At 40.8% G+C, this 24,718-nt stretch overlaps 1 protein-coding gene across 4 annotated transcripts in view; it reads left to right on the forward strand.

Annotated features, from left to right (window-relative positions):
* The window catches only part of LOC126763062 (protein rhomboid-like), a 48,314-nt gene extending 24,073 nt beyond the window's left edge, over window positions 1-24,241 (forward strand). For 2 of the 4 annotated variants that reach the window (XM_050480257.1, XM_050480254.1), the window contains exons 2-4: window positions 17,433-18,355; window positions 23,026-23,476; window positions 23,782-24,241. In XM_050480257.1, coding sequence (XP_050336214.1) covers window positions 17,672-18,355; window positions 23,026-23,476; window positions 23,782-24,125 — 1,479 coding nt within the window. In that variant the 5' untranslated portion in view covers window positions 17,433-17,671 and the 3' untranslated portion in view covers window positions 24,126-24,241. Of the gene's footprint in view, window positions 1-12,489; window positions 12,598-17,432; window positions 18,356-23,025; window positions 23,477-23,781 lie in introns of those variants that run through there. The other 2 variants (XM_050480255.1, XM_050480256.1) reach the window with 2 other exon arrangements.
* The last annotated feature ends 477 nt before the right edge of the window (window positions 24,242-24,718 follow it).

A 24,718-nucleotide genomic window follows, 5' to 3' on the forward strand; every position in this document is an offset into this window, starting at 1 on the left:
TTTGCAATCTTCACAAATAAGGTTTTAACAAATCTGAGCTTAAACCAATTTAGAAGATTGCAAATTTTTATTATTGTTGCTTTTTTCTCAAAGAGAGAGAGAAAATTTAATTTAAAAGAAAATTAAAGGAGCAGTTCTTCGGCGCCGTATTTCAATAGCTCGGCCGGCAGTCCATCGGCCCCCGCCGCTTTGTTGTTCTTCAGACGGGTAATTGCTATTCGAACTTTTTCATGGTCGGGCAATGGAACGTCTGCTCCATCGTCATCGATTGGGGAATCGGGTTCGCCTTCTCCTGGCGTTATATTTTCACTACCATTCAGCAGGCTGGAGAAGTATTCCCTCCATAATTTTCGTATGTTCTGGTCATCAGTCACTAGATCATCTTTGGGGGTTCTACAAGCGTATACTGCTGGCTTGAAATCTTCTGTTAGTCCTCGCATCTTTTCGTAGAATTTTCGATCATTCCTCTTATCGGCCAGCTTGTCAAGCTCTCTCTTTTCTTGCCTGCAAATGCGTCCCGTACGTGTTGTGGTGAATTATAATGTTGCAGTCTACTTTCTCTCCACTGCGACACGGAACTCCTTATCGAACCAGCTTTTACATTTTCCGAAAACCAATGGTTTTGGTTGCAGCTGTATGTAAGGAGCTTGAACTGCCGTCCCAGAGTTCCCTTATACTGAGTTGTTGACGAGTGCTCTCAGAGAGCAGGAGTGTAAGTCGAGTAGAAAATCGTTCCGCTGTCTATTGTGATTGCAGCTTTCCGACGCCGAACTTTCCTCGTGTTTGTTGATGTGCGTTTTTTGCTGCACAAAGGCGGGTGCGAATCTTGGCTGCAACAAAATAGTGATCCGTGCCAATGTTAGGACCTCGGAGCGTACGCACGTCTAAAACATTGGAGACATGTCTTCCGTCTATCACAACATGGTCGATCTGGGGCCATCAAGGTATTTCGATCCGGAGTAGCCAGGTAGCTTGGTAAATTTTTTTATATGGTGGAATCTAGTACTACAGATAGCTATATTTCGGGCCCCGACGAAGTCGATCAGCCTCAACCCATTTGGGAATGTTTCCTCGTGGAGGTTGAATTTACCGACCGTAGTGCCAAATATACCTTTTTTACCCACCCTGGCGGTAAGGTCGCCAAGCACGATTTTGACATCGTGGCGGGGTCAATTCTCATAGGTGCGCTCCAAGTCTTCATAGAAGGCATCTTTGGTCATATCGTCCTTCTCTTCCGTCGGGGCGTGGTAGCAAATCAACGATAAGTTAAAGAACTTCGCTTTGATGCGAATGGTGGCGAGACGTTAATCCACCGGGATAAATGCCAGTACTCGCTGACGGCGACATGTCTCCATCCTCCAATATATACATAGAATACCCTTCATAAATACAAAATAATTCTTGCAAACACTTGATTTTATCGTCCATTTTGTATAGAATAAATATACTATTGTGACTCGATCTAAACAATTTCTTGGGAGATTGCATCATTGCCTTGGATAATAATTCATGGTGGATATCTCGCCGAATGAAAAAGTTTTCCATACAAATATTTTTTTTCCGATTGTTCCGTTCGTATGACAACTACATACATGCTATAGTGGCCCGATAAAGGCGATTCCAACAAAATAGCATCTTCTTGGAAATAATACGACGTGTGCAAATCTTGAGTTCGATATCTCAAAAAATGAGGGATTAGTTCGTGAGCAGACGGACATGTCTCAATCGACTCAGCTCATTCCGTTGATCGTTTATTTAGCTACTTTTGGGATCTTCGATGCTTCCTTCTGTTTGTTACAAACTACCCTTCTCAAGGTATAATAAGAGCTTACGAAATGCTTATGTTCTAGCTAAAAGTTAGAGCTCACCCACAAAAGTTAACTTATAGCGAGTGTTCAGTGGCACCCAGCAGCTTGTAAGTGCAATTCATTACACCGCAGCATGAGTGGTAAAGCTGATTAAACGCCATAAAAGCACTTAACTTAAACATAATAATGCTATTATCAGAGCTTTAAGGAGAGCGGTGTTGGCGCTGAACCCATGTGTAAGCACACATCCATGCATACAAAGGTGTGACTAAGCACATATTAACAAAGTAACCGAAATGCATGTGGCTTGCAACCCGCTGAGCGTTGGATGACTCCCAATTGCGTATGCCAATGAGGGTTGAGGGGGAAGTACGCGCCTGAAGAGCCAAAAGTTCTTAAAGAAATTTTTCGCAAAGTAACATCCGAGCACTAGCCACGCGTAAATGCATAAATGGGCGCTCGACTATTTCATAATTCTTAAAATGCAGCGAAATTGCTCACCAACACTAATGCGAGCTTGTATGCATGTGTGTAAGTGTGTGTAAGCCCGACTAGCAAGCCAAAGCCAAGTGATTGTTGTTGCGCTGCGCTTAGACTTGTGGGTGGCATTGTACGAAAGCGCTTGTGTTGTTGTGCATTGTTGTACAATTTTAATTCATTTCTTACTTTGCCTTTGTGTTTTTCTATTTCCATTCCGATTTTAATTGTTAACACTATTAAAGTGTTGATTTTTGCTTTTGTTGCACACTTATCGAAATGATGAGGGAGAAAAGCCGAGAAACAACAAAAACGCCAAGAAAAGGTAGAAAGTGCCACCCAACATTGCGCGTTGCGTTGTTGTTGTTTGCGCGCTTATGAAACATATATGCTTGGTGGACACACACACACATGTAAACACAAGCGAAGCGCCAAACAAGTGCAGGTCCACAGTTGCCGCTTCATCTGAGCGCTTCCACGTGTGCACGTTTGTGTGTGTGTGTCGCCATTGTTGTGCCGCCGAGTGTTGAGAAATTAAACTTTAATTATGTTCAGACGCACACACACAGACACATGTCGCTGCTCACATTGGCCGTTTGCTGGCGGCGGCACTTCTGCATTTTCGCTTAGCCACATACTTGTATGTGCATACATACAGACACTCGTGCACATGTTTGGCTGTTTATGCTTACAGCAAGTTCCGTAGCTACAACTGTTGAGTTTGTACTTACCTTTGTGTAACGTGCGGCGGCACATGACGGCCCACACGCGCTGCGCAGCGTCCCACATTTGCACGTTTGTTTTCTCAGTTGTTTCGCCGTTGTCGTTGAACGCCAGCAGAGCCACGAGGGCCCGTGTGAGCTTAGCGCTGTGCGCATGCGTGCTTATGCGTCGACCTGTGGAGCGGCGATACATGAACTTACATATGTGTACATATGTACATAGGTAAGTAGGTATCAGCTATGTACTCTTATTTGTGTACTTAAATATTTAAATACTCGTAAGTTTGTTGTGGTTTCGTCATTTTCTTAATGAAATTGGAGCAAAGTTGTTGAATATTTTTTGATATTAAATTCTTGCGCTCCCATTTCAAGTCATGTTTCACAAGTTGGTACAGTAATACATATGTACATATGTGTTTATAATCATGTTGTTATTTGTAGAATGCGTTGAAAAACAAACTTTGGTTATACATACGTACGGGTATTTAACCTTTGGCTTCCCACTTCTGACCAAAAAAAAAATTTATGATATGTCAAATGAGCTTCATAGCAACACTTTTTTTAATATGATTTTATGCAAATACTGTGTGACAGTGTTGCCACCTTTTCGAAAACTTTAAGTCCATTGATGTGATAACATGAGTATATTTTCCATAAAAGAAGAAGGTGGCTTACAATTGAAAATATTTTTGAACAGGTTTGCCACATCCTGAAAATATTTAAGACAAACAAATTAAAAAAAAGGAAGAAGTGCTTTTGAACGCTTTGCTAACTCAATATGAGTAGATATGTTAAAATTAAAAAAAAAAAAATTATGTTGTTTCCCATTGTGAATAGAATGACTGTTTACGTGTCAAAAACTGTTCACTCTCTATAAAAATTTTCTTCCACATATACATACTTATGTAGGTACATACATATACACCATGAACGTTAAATAGTAAGACTTTATTCATAATTTTAAGATTCTTAATTTATTCTTTGACGGTTTCCCCGAAGCAGTCTTTTGAGTTTGCTGGTTGAAAATTCGGTGAAAAACTCACTAAGAATTAATGCAGTATGCGACGGAGCATTATCGTGGTGCAAAAACCAAGAGTTATCGGTCCATAATGCTGTGCTCTATTTACGAATAGCTTCACGCAAATAGTGTTCCTTGTTGACAGTTTGGATAGTCGAAAGCAATTAGGAGCGCACCACTCCTCGATAATCGAAGGAAACGGTCAACATGACCTTGATTGGCCGACTGACCGTCTGTTTCCGGATCGTAAGCATAGACCCAAGACTCTTCGCTTTTTTAAGCATAAATGTTCTTTCATAATAGTTTTCACTGGTCCCGCCCATATTCCAACAATGTCAGTAAAATCTCAGACTATTAATCGTTGATTTTCAAGCACCATTTTTTTATTTTATTGACGTGTTGATCATCAGTTGATCTGGACGTGGTTCTCGACAAACAATTATCTCCAAAGACCTGAATTTTTCGGCACATTTGATTCCGCACACAACATTTAGTGGACATTCCTTGTTGAATAATTTCACTTGTTGAATAATTTCACTGAATCGTAAAAAAGAAATCGACGAATGTGGGTTCCGAATATCTTACTTTTTTTGGCCATGTCTTCACCTAAAATGCAAAACAACAATTGAAAATCGTTGACAGATATAATAACCAATATATAACCTTTTTTTAACGAAATCTCTAATTTTGTTTCAATATGAGTGTATGATAACCAAAACTAAAATTTTTTTTCAATATTAGTGGTTTTTATTATATCGTTTTTCTTTCGCCTGTAAACTTATGAGAGGTGATGTTACGTTGTAGCATAGGTAAGAATTTGTTCGAACTGTAAAGTATAGACATATATATGTATAAATGATCAGCAAGACGAGATAAGTTGTCTGTCTGCTTGTCTGTCCGTCTGTCTGTATATAGTATATACGAACTAGTCCCTCAGTTTTTAAGATAACGATCTAAAATTTTGCACCCGGCCATTTCTCACCAAAAAGTCGCTCATTTGTCAAACTTTTTGAACATTTAAATGTGTATTTTTCATATATGTATATAGTTTTCGTCCTTGATTAGTGCTAAGCAATATAAAACATGATTGGAAATACGATATCGTGTCTTTCCGCCTCGTATCATTTTCCTTTAAGAAAGTATCGCCAAGTGAAGTTTTGATGCGAAAAAAGTTTCATTTGATGAAACAGAATCGAACTTGCTGATTGCAGTACGTGTTGTAGGCTAAAAAAATAGTCAATTCGTCGGGTTCGTAGAAAGAATGGCAAGCAAGATGCTTCAACCTTAGGCTGCTGAAAGCTGGACAGTGAAACAGAAAATATCTAGATCACCTCATCTTCCTCCCTGCAAATTTGACAAGTTGCGTCCTATACAATTTTTAGCCTCACCGCGTGAATACCAGTGGATAGTATCCAGTTAGGACGTCTAGCATTGCAGTCATGTAAACCTTGCTAAGAGCAGATAGTTCCATGGACCTTTTGCATCCCACTCTGAGCCAGAAGGCTTTCGATACCCCCAAGTGCTATTTGCTGAAATCACGTCTAAGCTTTACTGGATTAAATTTTTTACTTTTCCTCACTATTCTAAGTTACGAAATCGCATCATTGTAACTTTTTCCTTCGTTTCGAATGAATGAGCGAAAAGCACAACAACAAAAAAAGCAGCTTTCTCCACACGTTCGCTTACAATTACGAAATCGGCATTATCTTATGGGAGCAAGAATGTTAAGAACCAGCGAAATTGAAAAAGTAGAAGAAGAAAAAAATAAATAAAATAAAAAGAAAAGAAAAAATGCACACGAACACTTAAATTTACTTAAAGATAATTTAAGTGGGACTTTAAGCAACATTAATAAGCTTCGAAAGTGTGGAACTCAAGCATAATTTCGGTTTTTAGCGAAACATGGCGTTGAGAAAATGTTTTCACTTTTCCACAGAGTTAAGCCATGGCAATTGTCATTCTGTTTATAATTGTTTTCTTTTATTATTATTTTGTTGTTGTTGTTGCTACTAACACGCACTTAGGTTTCAATTGTGCCACTAAAAGAAATTTTTATAATTATTAACTTGCCTTTCTGGCGACAATTTAGTTCTGTATTCATTAAATGTTACCTCTGTTTGTTGTAGTTTGTTGTAGACGCAGCTTCTATACGTGCATAATAGTATATTCACACACACGTACACACACACACACACATGCGCATGGCACATGGATGCGCACGCATTTTCGTAATTTCACGGTAATAAGAGCAGAAATTTTAATGGCCATAACGGTTCGGCCAAATAAAAAATAAAAGTCACACAATTAAAGACATTTGACAACAACAAACACAAATACATTGTTGTAATAAAGTAAACAGTAATAAGTGCAGTAGCGATTGCGGCAAAGAGAATGTGAAGATAAAACATAAATAAAAGTAAAAAGTTTCTAAACAACAACAACAACAGCAGCAATAAAATGTTTTGTAAAAACAGCTTTGACAATTTGAGCTTGAAGTTGTGGCCACAGTAGCAGAGCACAAAGCTAAAGAAAAGGAGGCAGTGTGTAGAGGTGGCGTTTTTGCCTTCGCAATATGTGTGCAAACATACATTAGGGTGAGCCAAAAACTAACCTATTCATGGGTTACAATTAAAAGAGAAATAAAATATTAGTGTAAACAAGAATTTTTAACTGAATTTTAAAAGCTGTCGCTGAGCATTTAAAGTTTCGTAAGCAAAAAATCTGTTTCCGTTACAAAAACCATAATTTTTCAATCGTTTAATCATATAAAATTTTTACTTTGCGAATTTTTCAATTTTCTAAAAAATTTACCTCAGTGGAAAGTTTTTGAATTCAAATATTCTAATATTGGGTAGTCGAAAAAGCCTTATTTTTTGTATTTAAAATGAAACAAATGTGTACAACCATTTTGGTCGACCACTTTTCTTAAAGCCTATTTTCCTTTAAGGGAGTTCTACATAGACCGAAACAAATGGTAGTCCAATGGTGCAAGGTCAGGGCTATATGGTGGATGCATCAGAACTTCTCAGCCAAGCGCTCCCATATTTGATCCATTTTTCGTTTCCCGGTGCCATTCGCTTCAGAAATGGTTCGATTTCATTTCGTTTCAGCAAAGAATCGCAGTTATTAATTCGGTCCATTAAAAATTTTTCACAGACAATTAATGTGCTACCCAAGGATCGAGCTTCTTTTCGAAGCCAGCCTTTTTTAAATTGTTCAAAACCGTTTGATGATGAATGTTAAGTTCCTTAGCGATGTCATGGCTGCTTATGTGACGGTCCTGGTCAATCTTTTCCATAATTTCATCGACTTTTTCAACGATAGGTCGACCAGAGCGAGGTGCAACTTTCACATTGACCATTGACAACCATTGTTGTGCTGCACGAACTGATACAGCATCGTCTCCGTAAACTTCACAAATTTCATTGGATGCCTGCGTGGCATTCTACCCATATTTATACAAAAATTTCAAAATATTATTATTATTATTTTCACTCATTTTTGAACAGCTGTAAGTTTTTTTCAACTCTTCCGAATTTAATTTTTTTTACTAAATGAAGCTTAAAATCTCACCTTTCCAACACTATATGGTATGACACAATGTGATTGGTAGCACTGGAGATATTCGACTGCAAAATACGAAGACTTTTTCGACTACACAATATTTTCGAATGTGTTCATATTAACCCATGCATACGATAGTCTAGCTTTCGACTCACCCTAATATGCATGTAAGTATGTATAAAGTTTTCCTATTTCGTTATTACCAAGGCATTCGTCTTTGTTTGATGGCAAGCGAATTAAGCTAAATGCGATTATAATATGACATGAATGAAACACGGCCAAAGAATAAGACAAGTCAAGTCATATGTGCAGTTTCCCATATGCTGAGAGGTGGGCAAAGGAACTACTATTAAAAGTTAATAACACAAAATCTTAATTTTGAATTTTGAATGAAATTTAAAATTAAACCAAAATAGGTCATCTTATACCTAGTATTTACCCTTCACAAAAAAAAAAAATTAAACAAAAACTTGATTTTGATCGGTCAGTTTGTAAGGTAGCTAGAAGCTATAGTTGACAGATAAGAAAAATTTTTTCGGAGTTTGCAGCGTTGCTTGGACAATAATCAGATCAAACTTCCTGAAGATATCTTGTCAAATAAGAAAGGTTTCTCTTCAAGAACTTGATTTCGAGCGGTCAGTTCCGAAATCGGTCTTACCCCATACATTAATTTATAGACATTAACAAACATGTGCGGCACGTAAGAGTATGCAACAATGCGTGCCGTCATCAATGCAACCAACAGTTAACAACAACTAAGCAGCGCAGAGCAGTAGTAGCCATCATCATTAACAGTGTCAACGTAACGCGATCGGCACATCATCTACCGCAGCAGAATACACCATAAATGCCAGTAATATGCTTGCAACAATATGTTTGTATGTGTGTGCGCATGTGAAGCGACAGACGTTGCAATATTTATCACTTAGCAGCGCTTCGCTCGTTCACAGCATTGTCGCCATTGTCGCAGCGGCGTGTTCATAAGTAACAGAAGTGGCACATCGCTGATTGCCTGCTACATGCCACACGCAGCCCCAAGCCCCAACAGCAGCAATGCACGCTCAGTCGGCAACAGCCGGCTCAAGCAGTTCGCCAGCGCAATGCCCCATCAGCAGTGTCATCAAAGTCGCGGTTCAACTGGAGCATTTATTCCGCATATTTCTCATTTGATGGATTTCTTTGTGCCTCCGTTTCGCGCGCCCGCTCTTTGTTGCTGCCCCCCACACCCGCTGCAGCGGTCTTGCTTGACATTTTAATACGCTCAATTTCGAGTAATTTCTTTAATGGTAATTTTTAATTTCATTAAGCGACTGCCAAGCCGCCGTCAAAGTGAGGTGCCGAGAGGCAAGTGGCAAGTGGCAGGCAGTGAGCGGGTTGTTGTGCAGCTGCTGTTGTTTATGCGGCGAATGCCAGTGACTTCGGCTGCTACATACATACATATAAGCAGGCAATATATATGTGAGCTTTTGTGAGGAGACCTCTCTTGCCGTAGTCTTTTGTGAATGAGAAAGGTGTGGAAGATGAAATAGATTTTGAAGAAAAATGTTTGAAGCTTGCTGCCGCTGCGATTGAAAAGGAAAAGCGTTGCTAATTGCTGAACTTTATAGCAAGGTGCCCAAACATACATACATACATATGTCTTGAATGTGTATATGTTGTTGTTGTGGGCAGCAAAAGCGCACAATCAAATAATCACATTCACAATGATGCCAATAAAGCATTAAGCTGCCACATCGTGCGGCACGAATGAGTTTTGCACGCAACATGCGTGTGAAATTTCAAGCATTTTTCGCATTTTATTGTACAATATCATTGTTTTACTTTGTATTTTCAAGCATTCAATTGTGCACTTAATGCAGCAGAAATGAAGCAATGAAGCGTCTTAGGAAGAAGCAAACAATAGAAATACAGGGCACACACGAGCACATATTTAAAATGCATTTGTAGGTTATCCATACATAGGTATATGGTATAAATATTTACACATTACATATATATATATATATATACATATGTATATTTATCACTTGTTTATACGTATATTTAACTTTTACTTCATGTATCTGTTTACCACCTTCTTTCTATCTCCTACTCACTCCTTTTATATCCTGAATGCCACGAAGTTTGTTACATGCAAAAGAAACGCCGAAGACCCTATAAAGTACAGGGTAGTCGAAAAAGTCTTTTCGTATTTTGCCAATAGATGTCGTTGCAGTCGTATATCTCCAGTACCAATCACATTGTGTCATATCATATGGTGTTGGAAAGGTGAAATTTCAAGCTCTGGTCGACTTATCGTTGAAAAAGTGTGAAAAAACGAAATGAAATTGAACCATTTCGGATGCGAATGGTAACAGGAGACGAAAAGTGGATCAAATACGACAATAATGCGCGAAAACGATCATGATCCAAGCGTGGTAAAGCTCAAGAAATGGTCGCAAAGTCAGGATTGACGCCTCGAAATTTAATGCTGAGTGTTTGGTGGGATTGGAAAGGTATCATCCACTATGAGCTGCTCCAGCCTGGTCGAACGCTTGATTCTACATTTTACTGTCAACAACTGATGATGATGAGGCCAGAACTGATCTACAGATAGGGCTTCGTCTGCCATCAGGACAACGCTAGACCACACACATCTTTGATGACTCAGCAAATACTGGGAGAGCTTGGCTGGGAAGTTTTCATGCATCCTACATATAGCACTGACCTTGTACCATTGGACTACCATTTGTTTCGGTCAATGTAGAACTCCCTTAATGGAATAAAGTTGGCTTTAAGAGAAGCCTGGGAAAATTACTTGTCGCATTTTTTCGCCAATTTAACCATGTCCGTCTGTCTCTGTCTGTATATACGCGAACTGGTCCCTCAGTTTTTGAGATATCGATCTGAAATTTTGAATACGTCTTTCGACGGAACGACCAATTTTGAACAACTATAGCATATACCGGGTTTCCTAATAGGGATGATATTATTTCTACGTGTCGTTTCGGTCATTTCTAAGTACTTTTTACAATTTCATTATGGAAAGATATGTATACTCAAAAACAACGTCTAAGAATTATTTAATTTTGTTATTAAAATATTCGTTCTCCAATTGCAACTTTTCTTGCGCTTCTGCAATTTTAAGGTCATAATAATCGTCGACCTGTTCCCTCTATTCCTCGAAGTACATAACGTTCAAGGGCCAATAAGACAAAGAACAAAACCTTGTGGAAATATTGCTGAAATATATTGAAGTTCAGTGTTGCCGAGAGCATGGCAATTTGTCGATTCCGAGAAGTTCTCAAGAATTGGGACTGTCTTAAACCAGGCGGATTTTGAGAAAGGTTTGGGGCTTGCATCCATGTAAAATTGTTCTCCCCCAAAAACTGAAGCCATTGGACCACCGTAAACGTCGTGTATTTGCTGATTTTGCCTTGAAATAACTCGAAAAAGATAACGATAAAAAAAAATCGTCTTCTCCGATGAGGCTCACTTTCATCTGAGTGGTGTGGTAAAACAAAACAAAACTATCGATTCTGGTGCGAGATAAATTCACAAATTTTTCATGAACAACCATTGCATTCAACTAAACTGACAGTTTGGTGTGGGTTTTGGTCCGGTGGAATCATCGCTTCGCACTTCTTTCGAAATGAAGCTGGTGTCGCCGTAACTCTTAATGGAGAGCGTTATAGATCGATGACAGCCAACTTTTTATGGCTGCAATTGTTAGAAGTTGATGCTTACAACCTCTGGTTCCAACAAGATGGGGCTACGTGCCGCGCAGTACGTGCAACAACCGAATTAATGTGAGACAAATTTGGAGATTTGATTATTTTCAGGAATTGTGACATTGAATGGCCTCCAAGAAGTTGTGATTTAACACCCTTAGATTACTTCTTATGGCTTTATTTGAAGTCATTGGTCTTAAGCAATAAACCAGACTCTCTTCTTTTCTTCTTGCTGTTTATGACATATGACTTCATTTAGTGGAAAAAGTACTCGAAAATTGGGTTCATTGAATTCGTTTCTGCAAAGGAAGTAGTGTAGGGAATTTGAATGATGTTGTATTCGGAACTTAATTATATCGATCATACTTCACATTAAAAAAAAAAACATTTAAATTTCCTTAATCAATTTGAAATATGTATGTGTATGTAGGTACGTCTTCAGCGCAATACGTAATTTCTCTAGGCTGTGTTCCTATACAGAGAAATACTTGTATAAAGCCAGAGGTATCCGTAAGACAACAAAGTTGGTTTCGACTTGAAAACAAAAATTATTCTATGACATTCTCGAATATCTATGGGAAAAATTAATACTTTCTTTCAGATTGATGAACCTTAGCAACCGATATTTGAGGATCAAATTGGACTTTAAGGCACACCATCAACGAATTGTAGCTATCAAAAAAAAAAGGACTGAGGCTATTACTACTAAGTTTTTCTAGTAATCAGCAGATCCCGAGTGTACCAATATTATCAACTCAAAATTTTGAAAGTCTTTGAGGATCATATTAAATTCCACTTGCCTTCAACATGTCATAATTTCCTCTCTCTTTTAATAATGATTTCCTCAAACACGAATTAAGCCACCCGTTCAAACTCACACGCAGCCCAATCGATTTAGATGCAATAACGGCGTGTTTATAGAACATACAATGTCAAATATGTGTGTATGCATTCAGATTTTTCCAGTGCTGGTAATTGACAAAATCGATTTGGCATTAAAATTCAACGATTTCTTGAATAAGTCAACAGTCATTGGCATAAAACAACTAAAAGCCAAACAAACAAACAAAGGTTGAGGGTTATTGCAGTAGTCATGTGATGAGTGGTGTGCATGCATGTGTGTATGTGTGTGTGTATTTCGACATAACTGTCTGCGGCGCTGCAGAAGGGCTAATATTTCAGTCGACCACATTTGCTTGCTGCCGCAGGACGCAGATATTTACAACGGTGCATTGCCAGCTAACAAAGGTACAACGGTATATACGGCCACCACACACACACCCACAAGCTAACAAACAGTGAGTGCATAGTGAAGTGCAAACAACAAAAAAAGAGAAAAACAAGAATCCGTTTGTGTGGCACGTGGAAGGGGCAGACAGTGCTTTAAATGCCGAAAAAGTAAAATAAATATGTCCAAGTGAAGGTGAAGTGAACGGTTTTGTAAGTGTACGGTTGTTTGTTACTAAATGCGATACAGAGGCAGAAACAGCAGTGCAAGTGGTGGCAACAAAACCAGCCAAAGCAGCAACATCGCAAACACCTGTCTACTTGTCCGCACACACACACACATCACACACAAACACTATAACCACTTAAATATATTGAAATCCACCTCGTTCCTTTTTCCACTTCGTGCACTTTTCGTTTCCTTTTGTTATTGTTGCCGGTTTCGTGCAGCGCTTCTGCTTTTATCCCTTCGCTGCGCCGCTCTTGTTTGCCTGAGCTTTCAGCTCCTTATTGCTGACGTCCATTGTGTCCCTAATCAGCGAGACAACTGCGCCATTACCGGTTTGGCGTCTGGGAACTTAACCTATAAGGAAATTACCGTAATGTACAGGACACGTTTGTCAGCGCCTACACGCAAATACAGTTACCTGCATTGGCTCAGCAGTATTAGCGGTGCGAGTTTCCAGCCGATAGTGAGTCCTGGATAATAAAAGTGCTTGTGTTGCCCTGTTCTTTTTAGCAGAGTTTTAGCAATAGTCATTTTTCTTTCTCTAACTTTTTTTTTTAAATTCACCATAAACAGTTGCAGAAGTCATTTGGCGAGCGTTTGCTTAAACTTTTATAGCCGTCATTTTGCTTGATGGCGCACGTGTATTTGTGCATATGTAAACAAATGTGTGCTTCAAATTGCTTTTTTATTTCGCTAAAGCAGTTTAAACTTTGTTACTCTGTTTTCCGGCTGTTTAAGCTGTTGTGTAATAAGATAAACCCGCTGGTGTGCAATCATCATTACAAGTGCTTACGAAGGTCCTGAGGACACCTTTTTGTACGAATAATTTAAAAGAACGTCACTCACAAGCCGCAGTGCATATAGCTGACAGCATTTGTGGTGGATAAGTTACTTTTATTAATAACCAAACAGTTTTAAGTTCATAAATATGACAATACGAGGGTTGCCTTTTATATTTCGGTATTTGAGTACAAAAACGAATCTTATTTGTGTCGAAAATCGCTGTATTGTTTTTCAAAATATTCTCCATTAAGATCTATACACTTTAGGATGGGTTAGAACCATTTGTCGAAACAGGCTTGCCGCTCGGATTGAGGTATCTCCAAAACGCATGTTCTGAACGCAGCAACCGCGTCTTCAGGTGTCGAAACATCGAAAAACCTTGACTTCTTAGTTAATTTTTCTTTTACGTACAGGCATAAAGGGAAGTCATACTATCACTATGTTATAGACGTATTCCGAGATAGCGCTATCGTGTTTTTTTACCATTTCTCTCGACCAATCGATACCAGCCTTTTTTGAGCGATTGACAAATTGTGGGGAATCCTAAGTGAAACAAATTTTTTTTCTACAATATTGACTGTATGCTGATTCCGCTTTAGCCTATAGTTGTCTCCACGATAGGTCAAACAACGATCGTGCAATATCTATTTGCGCACAGCAATAATAATTTCTCGAACAACAATGGATTTTAGACTTGTTCTTCTACTTTACTGGCGTAGACATCGCTTACGCGGTTATAGCCGAAAACACACAACAGCCTTGGATGAGATCAAAAGGGGGTTTCTCTTCCGAGGCTGTTGTTTCCTTTTCATTGGAAGCATTTTTTATGTGGCGGGTCCCTAACCCAGCTCATCTTCAAACTGATGTTCTTTGGCTACCCAGAGGATACTTGGTCTAAAGGTCGTTTCTTGCCACTCCCAAGTGAATGGCAATCCGAGAGCTTTCCTCACACATCCATACATCCTCCCTTTAGAAGACTTTCAAGAAATTCGTTTTGTAATGATCTACATCCTCGATATTCTTCAGCATACCATCGATAAAGACTGGTCCTTAATTGAGCGTCATTGCAAAAATTGAAGTAAGTTCATCGATGCACTATTGCTTAATTAATTTATGTCGAGAGTAGTAAAAAGAAAATCTACCGAAAATGCTAGCGATTTGATTCCATTTTTTAGTCAAGATGAATATTTTAAGTTACTGTAAACAACATAAATAACGCTCATATGTCAAATAGTTCTGAGTACGAAAAATATTGAAAATTTCAAACTTTTCGATAAAGTTGTGGTTCGCAGTCCTCGTATATAAATTAGTTTCAGAAACTGTGTAAAGAAGGCTTTATAAAAGTTAATCCTCAAAATCCCATACCTTGATATTAGTTAGGTTCCCTTCAACGATAGTCCCGCTCTTTCGATAAGTGGATGTATTTTTGGAAAAGTGACAGTGAAGCTCAATTTTAAATGGCTACATAATGTTTCTGAGAAAGCAAAAGTAAGTCTATTTTAAATCCGATAGTCATTGGGACTTATGATTTTTATATATAATACACTAAGTAGCTCAAAGATATCCATATTTCCTGATTATAATTTCGATTACGGCTTCAAATGGCAGCTATGGAAGTCTACAAATACGCGTTTTACTGGAAATCCTCCATTTTCAGAATGCAGTTCTCATATAAACTCATGACCTCATAATAAATTAACTAAACATTTTCCACAAACAACTTAAGTACAGAAATCAGTTATTAAATCCTTCTGCTATCGTCCGCCCTCTGCTCATGAGTGAAATTTAATTACGCTGAAGGATAACAAATTTGACAATGGCGCAGTTAAGGTTGACCGGTTACGGTCACAACAACCCTTGTTAGCCAAAACGAGTTTTGCCAAATCGTTGAGAACGCACCCTGCAAGAAATTGGTTGGTATGCAAGCAGTCAGATTTTTGATTTTTTTGAGCCGTTGTGGCAAAGTGCTTCTAAAAAATACTAGTCACTAAGTTGTTTCCAGATTTCGTTCACTTATTCTTATTGGCGGTAAAGTTCACCTCGAATCTTAAACTCCGTAGTGTGTTTCATCTGGATTCACCTCGAATCTTAACCCCTGTTGTGTGTTTCATATGGATGGGGCTCCAACTTTAATTTGACTAAATTATTTTAGTTTGTTGGGTTTCTGCTACGAATTACGTATGGTATGTTATTAAGTGTATGTGTATGTGCTGTGTCTGGCAAAAGAAATGCAGTCCTTTTCGCTTGCCAAAAGCATTTTTCTATGTCAGTTCCTGCACTTGTTTTTTCCTTGTCAAAATTTACTTGAATTTAGTTTTTTATACCCTGAACAGGGTATATTAAGTTTGTCACGAAGTTTGTAACACCTAGAAGGACGCGTCGGAGACACTATAAAGTATATGTATATGTAAATGATCAGTATGTTGAGCTGAGTCGATTTAGCCATGTCCGTCTGTCTGTCTGTCCGTCTATTGCCGAATATCGGACCACTATAACATATAGCAGCCATACAAACTGAACGATCGGAATCAAGTTCTTGTATGAAAAACTTTCGCGTTTGACGTGGTATCTTCACTAAGTTTGGTATGAGTTATTGTTAATAGAAATAATGTAATATCAGAAGAAATCGTTCAGATCGGTTAACTATAGCATATAGCTGCCATACACACTGAACGATCGGAATAAAGGGCTTGTATGGAAAACTTTCGTGTTTGACGTGGTATCTTCACAAAGTTTGTCATGGATTACTGCTTAGGTAATACCATAATCTCCGAAAAAATTTATCAGATCGGATTAGTATAGCATACAGCTTCCATACAAACTCGACATATAGTTACTAAAACCTGCACCTGTAAAGGGTATATTAGCTCCGGTGCAGCCGAAGTTAACGTTTTTTCTTGTTTATCACAGTTTTCGTCGCTGGCGCCAGCCTGTGTTGCCATGTGCGTTCTTGAGTTTTTGTATGCGATTATAGCAACATTGGCGGAGCATGGATTCTTTCTCATTTTTAGACTTAGTAACAGCACTAATGCGGTGTACTGTGGTCTGTTGCTGGCGAGAATGTTGTAGTTTAATATTATTGATTTGAAGTTTCCATCACTGGGGTCTTCAGCGAATAAGATCATGGAAACATGTAAATAAAAGGCTTCCTCTTCGTGGCTAGATAAGGTTTTGAAGGGCTTTGCAATTTATAATGGTATCAGGTAAATTCTATTATTTTGCTATATTCGTTGTACCAAGGTTTACAATTTCCTTGCCTACTGTTCCATCGGTCGTTCCAACTCGCTGCAGTTCGCGAATACGCTATGTCTAGCCGCGCCGCATACGCGCACAAAGTAACTATTTGGCTGGCTGACTGCCTGTCTGCTCCAAGGCGGTCTGGAGCGCGTCTACAACGCTGGCGTGTCTATTATTGGCAGCCGTCTTGACACCATTGCCGCCGTCCGCTTCGTTGGCGTTCGCGCGGCATGGCATTCAAGACATTCAAGCCCTTGGCGACAGCGACGGCGGTGCGGTTGACACTCTTTACATTTGGATTGTCGCAAATAAAATAGAACTAGATAGAACTTTTACATTTCCAGACGTTCACAGTGATTTACACATACAAATACACAAGCATACATATAACACAAGGTGAAGCGCCGTGCATGAGGTGGCGTCTGATGAGCGTTGACTGTGTCACTGCGACTAATGCTGATCTGAATCTGAGTGAGCAAGTGAGCTCCGAGTGCGTGTGATATTTTGTGCGCACATTGTGCCAACGCGAATTCCACGGGGCATGACGGCGCGTCTTGGCGCTGCATTACATGTTATTTTCGTACGGAAATAACCTTGAGCCAAATAAACTAAGTAATTTCCTTTTTTTCTTGTGCCTTATTTTGGCTTTCTTTGCAGTTACTTCAAGCGGACACGAATAAATTGTTGCCAACTTCATTCACATCAGCAGAGCGCGGCACGGCGGTGTGACAGTGCATTAGTGGCACTGCGAAGGACGCAGGTGCGCACATTCACGCTCACACAACATTTGTGACAAATAATCAGCGTCTGACAGTCAGGCACCAGGTAGTCGATGTGTAAGCGCACGCTCCTTAGTGGCTGGCGCGGAGTGGGTCGGATGCCAAACTGCAACACACATGCAAGGCGCGCAAAATGAATGCAGGGGGCTTACGCAGCGCATGCATACGCTTGTGAGCGCTTTGCCACCGCGAGCGGAAGCACGCCACATGGAAGCAGCGCTGATGTCAGCGGCAGCAGAGGCAATGTCGGTTTCAGTTGCATCACAAGAACAGCTGCAACCTCATCAACACTATCAACCAGAAGAACCAGAAGCAAAGCCAAAATCACAGCCAAAGAAGTTGAATGCAACGAGTCCCTATATAATAGAAATCGCTGATGATGACGTGAATGCAAATTATCCGCCCAAAGCGCACAGAGATGGAAACACAGACACGACAACAACACAACCGGCGCAGCAGCGGCTCTGCACATGTGTGCGTAGCACAAACGATGCGGCAATTGTGCTGCGCGTCCGCTCGAATTTATGCAACGCCAGCGAGGGTCCCTGCTCGCTTTCCACCCAATGCCAGGCGCTGTCACCGTCAGCGTGTCTGACTAGCGCTGCTCCTGTTGCAACACCGGGCGCTACAGTTAGACCGGAAACGTTGGCGACAAATCAGCGCACATACTGCACTGTCTGTTGCTCGTTGGTGGCGCGGGGTAGGGCGCGGCACGACGAGCAGGAGGAGAAAAAGTATTTGGCAGACTGTAAGCGCTGCTGGCCGCCGCCACCGTTCATTACGCTGGTGTCGCTTCTGGAGGTGAGTTAGTAAAAATTTCGTTTTAATTTGATGCTGAGACTGTTTGTAGACGATTGTTGGTTCGTGGAAAGCGCATACACAGCTGCACGAGCGCAGTTTTTGTGCCGCAATCGCTTTAAAAATTCATTTATTCCGACGCGTCTGACTAAGTCAGACTGCGCGCGCGTATATGAAAAGTAAAAAATAATCAATTAATGCAAAAGCGCTAGCGAACAGAAAAGCAAATGTCCAAAATTTAAGTTGCTCACTATGGCTCGGACCGTAGTTTAGGGAAATCGCCTGTACAAAGCTTTATTATGATTTTTACTTGTGTAGTGAGACATAAAGTGGGGTCCATTTACTGCATGGAGCCAGCTCAGCTTGTTATCTCTTTTAGCTACCTGGGTGGTTTTTGTTATGACAGCGACTGAGTTTTCACTTCTCATATTAAAAGCTTGCCACACCAGCATTTTGGACGCAGCATTGTATTAATTTTTCCAAAAGCAGGACTGTAGTTTTTAAAGCAATTCATAAAATATTGTTTCATTAATTTAAGATCACTGAATTTAAACAAGGAAAAGTACAATAGAACAAACTGGTATTGCGAAAGACTCGAAAGAAAGGCGGTTGCAGGAACCTTAAAAGAAGGCCAGAGGATCTGGTGAAATAATGAGTAGAGGAGAAAAGTGATTGAATTTAGCTAACCAGATACGGGTTACAGATATTTTTGTTATACAGAGTTTGCTATACAACGTCCGAAGTGTTTAACGTGGGTACCTGCTGACGGCAGCCTTACCCCACGGCGCTCAAAAGCACAGCGGATCAAATCAATGCGTTGATCAGCGCCTAGCACACACATTGGCAGTGTGGAATGGACAAACTAACCACCTTGGTGGGTTTCGAGGCCCATCTAAAACCTCTGCCATGCTTTGGGTCCGGCACTCGGTTGCAAGGCAACTCCACATTCAACCGACAAAGTCAGTTCTTCCCGCATTTGGGTTTTAACCATAACCACCACGATACTTCCCGAGGGGCCAGTCCGCATGAGCAGGTTGGAGCGAACTCCAAGGGCTCCTGCTCCCCGTGGTACCAGAATTAAGTCTCCGGTCAGTCCTCGTAGCCAAAGCTACTACAGGCCGATTCGGAGCTTACGTAACTGGAGACAGTTCGACTGATGAGAAAAAGAATTTGTAACTGACGAATACCTCATTCGACTTGGCTTGAGTCCATAATAAGGATTGAGTAACCGTATATTTACCTTTACCCTGTACAAAAAAATCCACAAAAATCCACAAAAAATTTTTGGTTCAATTGGATGAATAGTCTCTTCAGTCACTCTCTACGGCTCACAACTTTACCTTTTTGGGTATAAAAATGGTTATTTGAAAATGCGGTCGTTTAACGTACACCTTTTATCCGAATATACGCAAAAGTTTACAGTTAGTCAAAACTAACTTCCATCAATGAAAAATGCCAAGTCCCAACAGCGTCATTGAACTTCACGGCGTCAATCGCTGCAGAGCTGCCTTTTTGGGGCGGCGTAGGGCGTGAATGTAGAAGAGAAGGGCAACCAGCAGACTGCTGCGTTACGTTTCAAATGAACTTTCAAAGTTGTTGTACCAGTCCAAGCAGTAAAAACAAACCAAAAACTGCAAATAATAAAGTAAAAAGACAACAATAACAACACACGAGTTGGCAGCTAGGTCGAATATGCTCATATTTCATCAGAGCCATTGTGCAAAAATGGGTAAAGTAAAGTAAATAAAAGAAAACTCTACGACTGCAAACACAAAGCGGAGGGGCTGGCGGCAACTACAGCATACCAAGCGGTGTCTGCGCTGGCACAGTCTACGAGTGTGTAACTTGTGACCCACAATGGCTTGGTAACTGCCGGCATAGTGGCAATAATACACGTAGTGCGTACAATTTTCCAGGGCCATTCAAATGCACTGTGCCTCGCAGTCCCAAACTCACATACATGCAAACATTCGTCCGCCCTTCCGACCGACAGTCCGCCCGCCCGGCTGGCCGCTTGTACTGCTTGAAAGGGGCGCAAATGTCTATGTTTATGCGAGTTAATATTACATTTCATAGTCTGGCACTTGTCTGTGCTTATGTTCGGGCGTAATCGTGCGGATGTCTGTGGAGTGTGTAAAATATTTAGTTGCGCTGTTATTGTGCGGCTGCGGTGGTGTGGGGGCTGCTGTTGGCCCAACTACTGTCTGCCGAATCGACTACATTTACATGGTGTAAATGAAATTTGAAATTGACCCGAGCGCGCTTGTGTGCGCATGTGTGTGTGCTGGTGTGCGATAAAAGCAAATTTGCTTATGCAATAAAAATTGTTTCGAGCTTCGCGCCAAAGGCACACCCTCCCTGGGCGCAACTGTCGGTTTGGAAATCATGCAAAATATCCCCAATGCGCCGCCAAAGTCACTGCTGCACAGACACATGAGCGTCCCTCACAACTACTGCGGCGTAAACGTATCGACAATGTCTGACGCGGTGTCTCGCCAAGTCGCAATCGTCTCAAACTCCAACTCTGATTCCGCAGACAAACCGTCTTGCGTGCACTCGCTCGCCGGCGTGCTTGGCGTGTTTACAGTGGTGTGTTCGTTATGGTGGGCCGATGACGTGATGACACGCCGCTTTACGACTTCTTCCGAGAGGAACGCGACTGGCGTTGTGGCGCGCCTGGGCAGCGCTCAACCCTTGTCACTGCTTTTATGATGCGCTCTTCATTTTTCATGGGTTTTCTGCGCTTTATTTCCTCATCAAGAGACAACACGATTCCGAATTCCATGTATACTTAATGGCATCCACTGCGCAAAATATTCGCATTTGATAAATTCATTCGCCTTTTATGCTCGTATCTGGCACTTTCGACTCAATCTAATAGCTGTTGACTGCAGAAACTCAGAGGGCTGCGGGGGTACAACCATATTAATGTATCAATGAATTGGTGTATAAATAAGAAAGTAATTGGAATTCTGCTCCAGGCGCTTATTCTTGTTGCAGATCGTTAATCACAAGTGATTAATTTGATGGCAAACTGTATCTAATACGAGCACGGTTTGATAAATCATTGACTATTTCTTCTTCTTTTGTACTGGCATAGAGTTAACAACAGCGGGCTGTTTTTGACTGTTCATTGGAGGCGTTTTTAACGTGGCGGATCCTAAACCCAGCGCACAACCCTGTGGAGGAGATGTTTCGCCTTCTTACTTTAGCTCGCCTTCAAACGGATGTTCTTAGGCTACCCAGAGGATACTTGCTCAAAGACCGGAAGTCGTGAGCTGCTTGAGCCATATGTAAAAGAATCGTTTCTGACCACTCCCAAGTGAATGGCGATCAGAGAACTTGCCTCACTTGCGTGAACTTCTACATATGACTCCATCCTCCATTGACTATTTGCTATCTTGTCTCTATTGCCAAAAAACTGGGACACTCGATTTACATGAGATTCCCTCAAGACAAACCAGCAAAATTATTTGCCATAAACAGACATGACTACTGTTAGTAGATGACGGTTCCAAACTATTAAGTGGATGCTTAATGGCACGTCACTATCGAGATGTGAAACACAATCATATTGGCCAAAGATGAACATTTCTAGGTGATTGTTTTCTTTAGTTGGTCCAATTATTGGCAGTACAGATCCGAATCAAGAGTCTGGTCGTAGGAGAGTAAATAATTTTCTGCCAATCCCATCGAACACACAGCAAACCCTTGACCCACTTTTCGTCACCCTTAACCAAGCGCTTCGGGAATGTATCAATTTCGTTGCGATTCAGCAGCAATTCGCAACTGGAAATTCGGTTAATTTACTTTTTTGCGTTAACTCTTGTCCACCATGAATTTGTCTCTCCTGGACAAACTGTCAACGTCAAGTTTTATGTGGAAGTCCTCGTAGCCGATTAGAAGTTCCACCACCATAACGCCCCGGCTTACATCGCCTTTCTTGTGAACAGCTACCTAAGCAAGGCCGGCATCTCAACGTTTTTGCAGCCGCCCTACAGATCAGATGGGGCCCCCTGGACTTTTTTGTTTCCTTGCCTGAAAAGGCCGATGAAAGGGGATCCAAGTAGCATGCACCTCGGCTCTCAATGCTTTTAAATTGGCTCATTCTATTAGTTTCCGGACAAACCCTGTACATATGTATCTATGAGACTCAAGTTGGTTAAAAAAAATTGAAGAAATGGTTGAAAGTTTTCATGGAAGCTTTTGTAAAATAGACTCATAGATTGTCGAATACCTGTTCTTTTAAAAAGAGTGAATAATGGAGATAATTTAAAGATTCAAGAATATATATGGATTTCTTGCTGCGAATACCAACTGTAATAAACTTCTATGCAACCTTTTCACAAAAAGCTACAAAATGCGGAGGTGAACGCTTGGTTCTCCATTGCGAAGTTGAAATTGTCACTCACCTACCTAACGCTCCAGCTCTATGCTCTAGTACATGTCAAATGGAGTTTCGTAATTGTATAACTGTACTTAACAATTAGACAATGGACAATAAGCGCGCACTTTGCGTAACAAAACGAATTTCCCACATTCATCGGAGATTTCCCAACGATATTGCAATGCAAACAAACAACAATCGTCTTCAATTTCAACATCTTTGAAGCATCTTCGTTTCCTTCTACCACTCATTTGTGCGTTTCTTCTCCTTTTTCTGTAACTTACAGATTGCCGTCTTCGTCTACGATTACATGACAGTCAAAATGTCTGTGACAGCGTTGCCGTTTACGAGGGCCACAGACGTCAGTGCGAACAAACCGTTCGCAGCGAGTGAGTCGTCGCTTATCTATCGGCCAGATCGTCGTCTGGAGATTTGGCGTTTTGTCTCCTACATGCTGTTGCACGCGAATTGCTTCCACCTGAGCTTCAATGTGGCCACGCAGCTGGTGTACGGGCTGCCCTTGGAGTGGGTGCACGGTTCGGCGCGCATTGCCCTCATCTATTTGGCTGGCGTATTTGCCGGCTCGCTGGGCACCAGTGTCGTCGACTCGGATGTCTATTTGGTGGGCGCCAGCGGGGGCGTGTATGCGCTACTGGCCGCATATTTTGCGAATAATCTGCTGAATTTCGGTCAAATGCGCTACGGTATGGGGCAACTGGTGCGCGTCGTCGTATTCGGTAAGCGATTGTGTTTCGGTTTCGGTTTCGTTTTGTTAAGGTCGTCATCAACGATTTATGCACACATAATACATAATTACCATAATTCCAATTTAATTGTGAGAAGAGCATAGTAATTTACAAATTTTCGAAATTAACCGCAGTCGCACATATACGCAAACATATGTATATACACTCTGCCACACACACACTCATGAAATTGCAGGTCTTCATGCAACACGGAAGCGTCATAAATCTTTCTAACACAATTTTTAATTAATTTATTTGCTTTTGTTTTTCACTTTCATTCCAAATAATTTCAACAGTTTCCTGTGATCTCTGCTATGCACTCTACAATAAGTATTACAACAGCAACAACAATAACAATGCTGCCCATGCAATAGTTAAAAGCACACCAACAATTTCGTATGTGGCTCACCTGAGTGGCGCGTTGGCGGGCTTCACAATGGGTCTGCTGGTGCTGAAGAATTTCGACGGTCCTCACGCGCCATCATCGAAAACGTTGTGGTGGCTGGCGCTGAGCGTCTATGCGGCTTTTATGACATTCGCGATTGCGTTCAACCTCGTCAACACGGTCACTGCACAAATGCTCGAGGCGGAGGGTGAGCTGGTCGAGCAGCGCTTACTTCATAATTTGGGCATTACATAAGCGCCCATTGCAGCATGGGCGAAAATTAGTTAACATCTAGCTTGAACATTAATTTATGGCTGGTTAAGTAGGTTAGAAAATATTTGAAATTCAATAAAAAATTGTGTTACTGCGAAGAGTTTTGTATGTCTTGATTTTTGGAAATGATAGCATAACTCAAAATTAATTTCAGATTTCAGAAGTTAAAAGCTTTATTCTAGTAATTAAAATTTTATAAAGGCATGTATGGAACGACTTGGCGCATTTTACGTAGAGATCTTGAATTGAAAGCGTACAAAATACAGCAAAAGTTCACCTTGTGCAAGAATGGTGCGCTTTGCTCAACTTATGGTCATCATAACCGGCCTACTGAGCGTACCATTCGCAGCATCATCACCCATATTGAGACCCTGTATTCATTACTGGAAAATATTCAACTGAATAGCCTTCGTCCAGGAACAACGCTTGATAGGCGCGGCGCCGTTGAAAACTGATGTTCCAAGAAGATCCCATGTTTTCGAACTAACTTCTGTTCAGCGATGAGACCCATTTCCGGCTCAAGCGACGTATTTCATGAACAATCAAAAAATTGCCGGTGATTTGAATGGCGACCG

This window comes from Bactrocera neohumeralis, chromosome 6 (assembly GCF_024586455.1).
Source record: "Bactrocera neohumeralis isolate Rockhampton chromosome 6, APGP_CSIRO_Bneo_wtdbg2-racon-allhic-juicebox.fasta_v2, whole genome shotgun sequence".
NCBI classification, from domain to species: Eukaryota; Metazoa; Arthropoda; class Insecta; order Diptera; family Tephritidae; genus Bactrocera; species Bactrocera neohumeralis.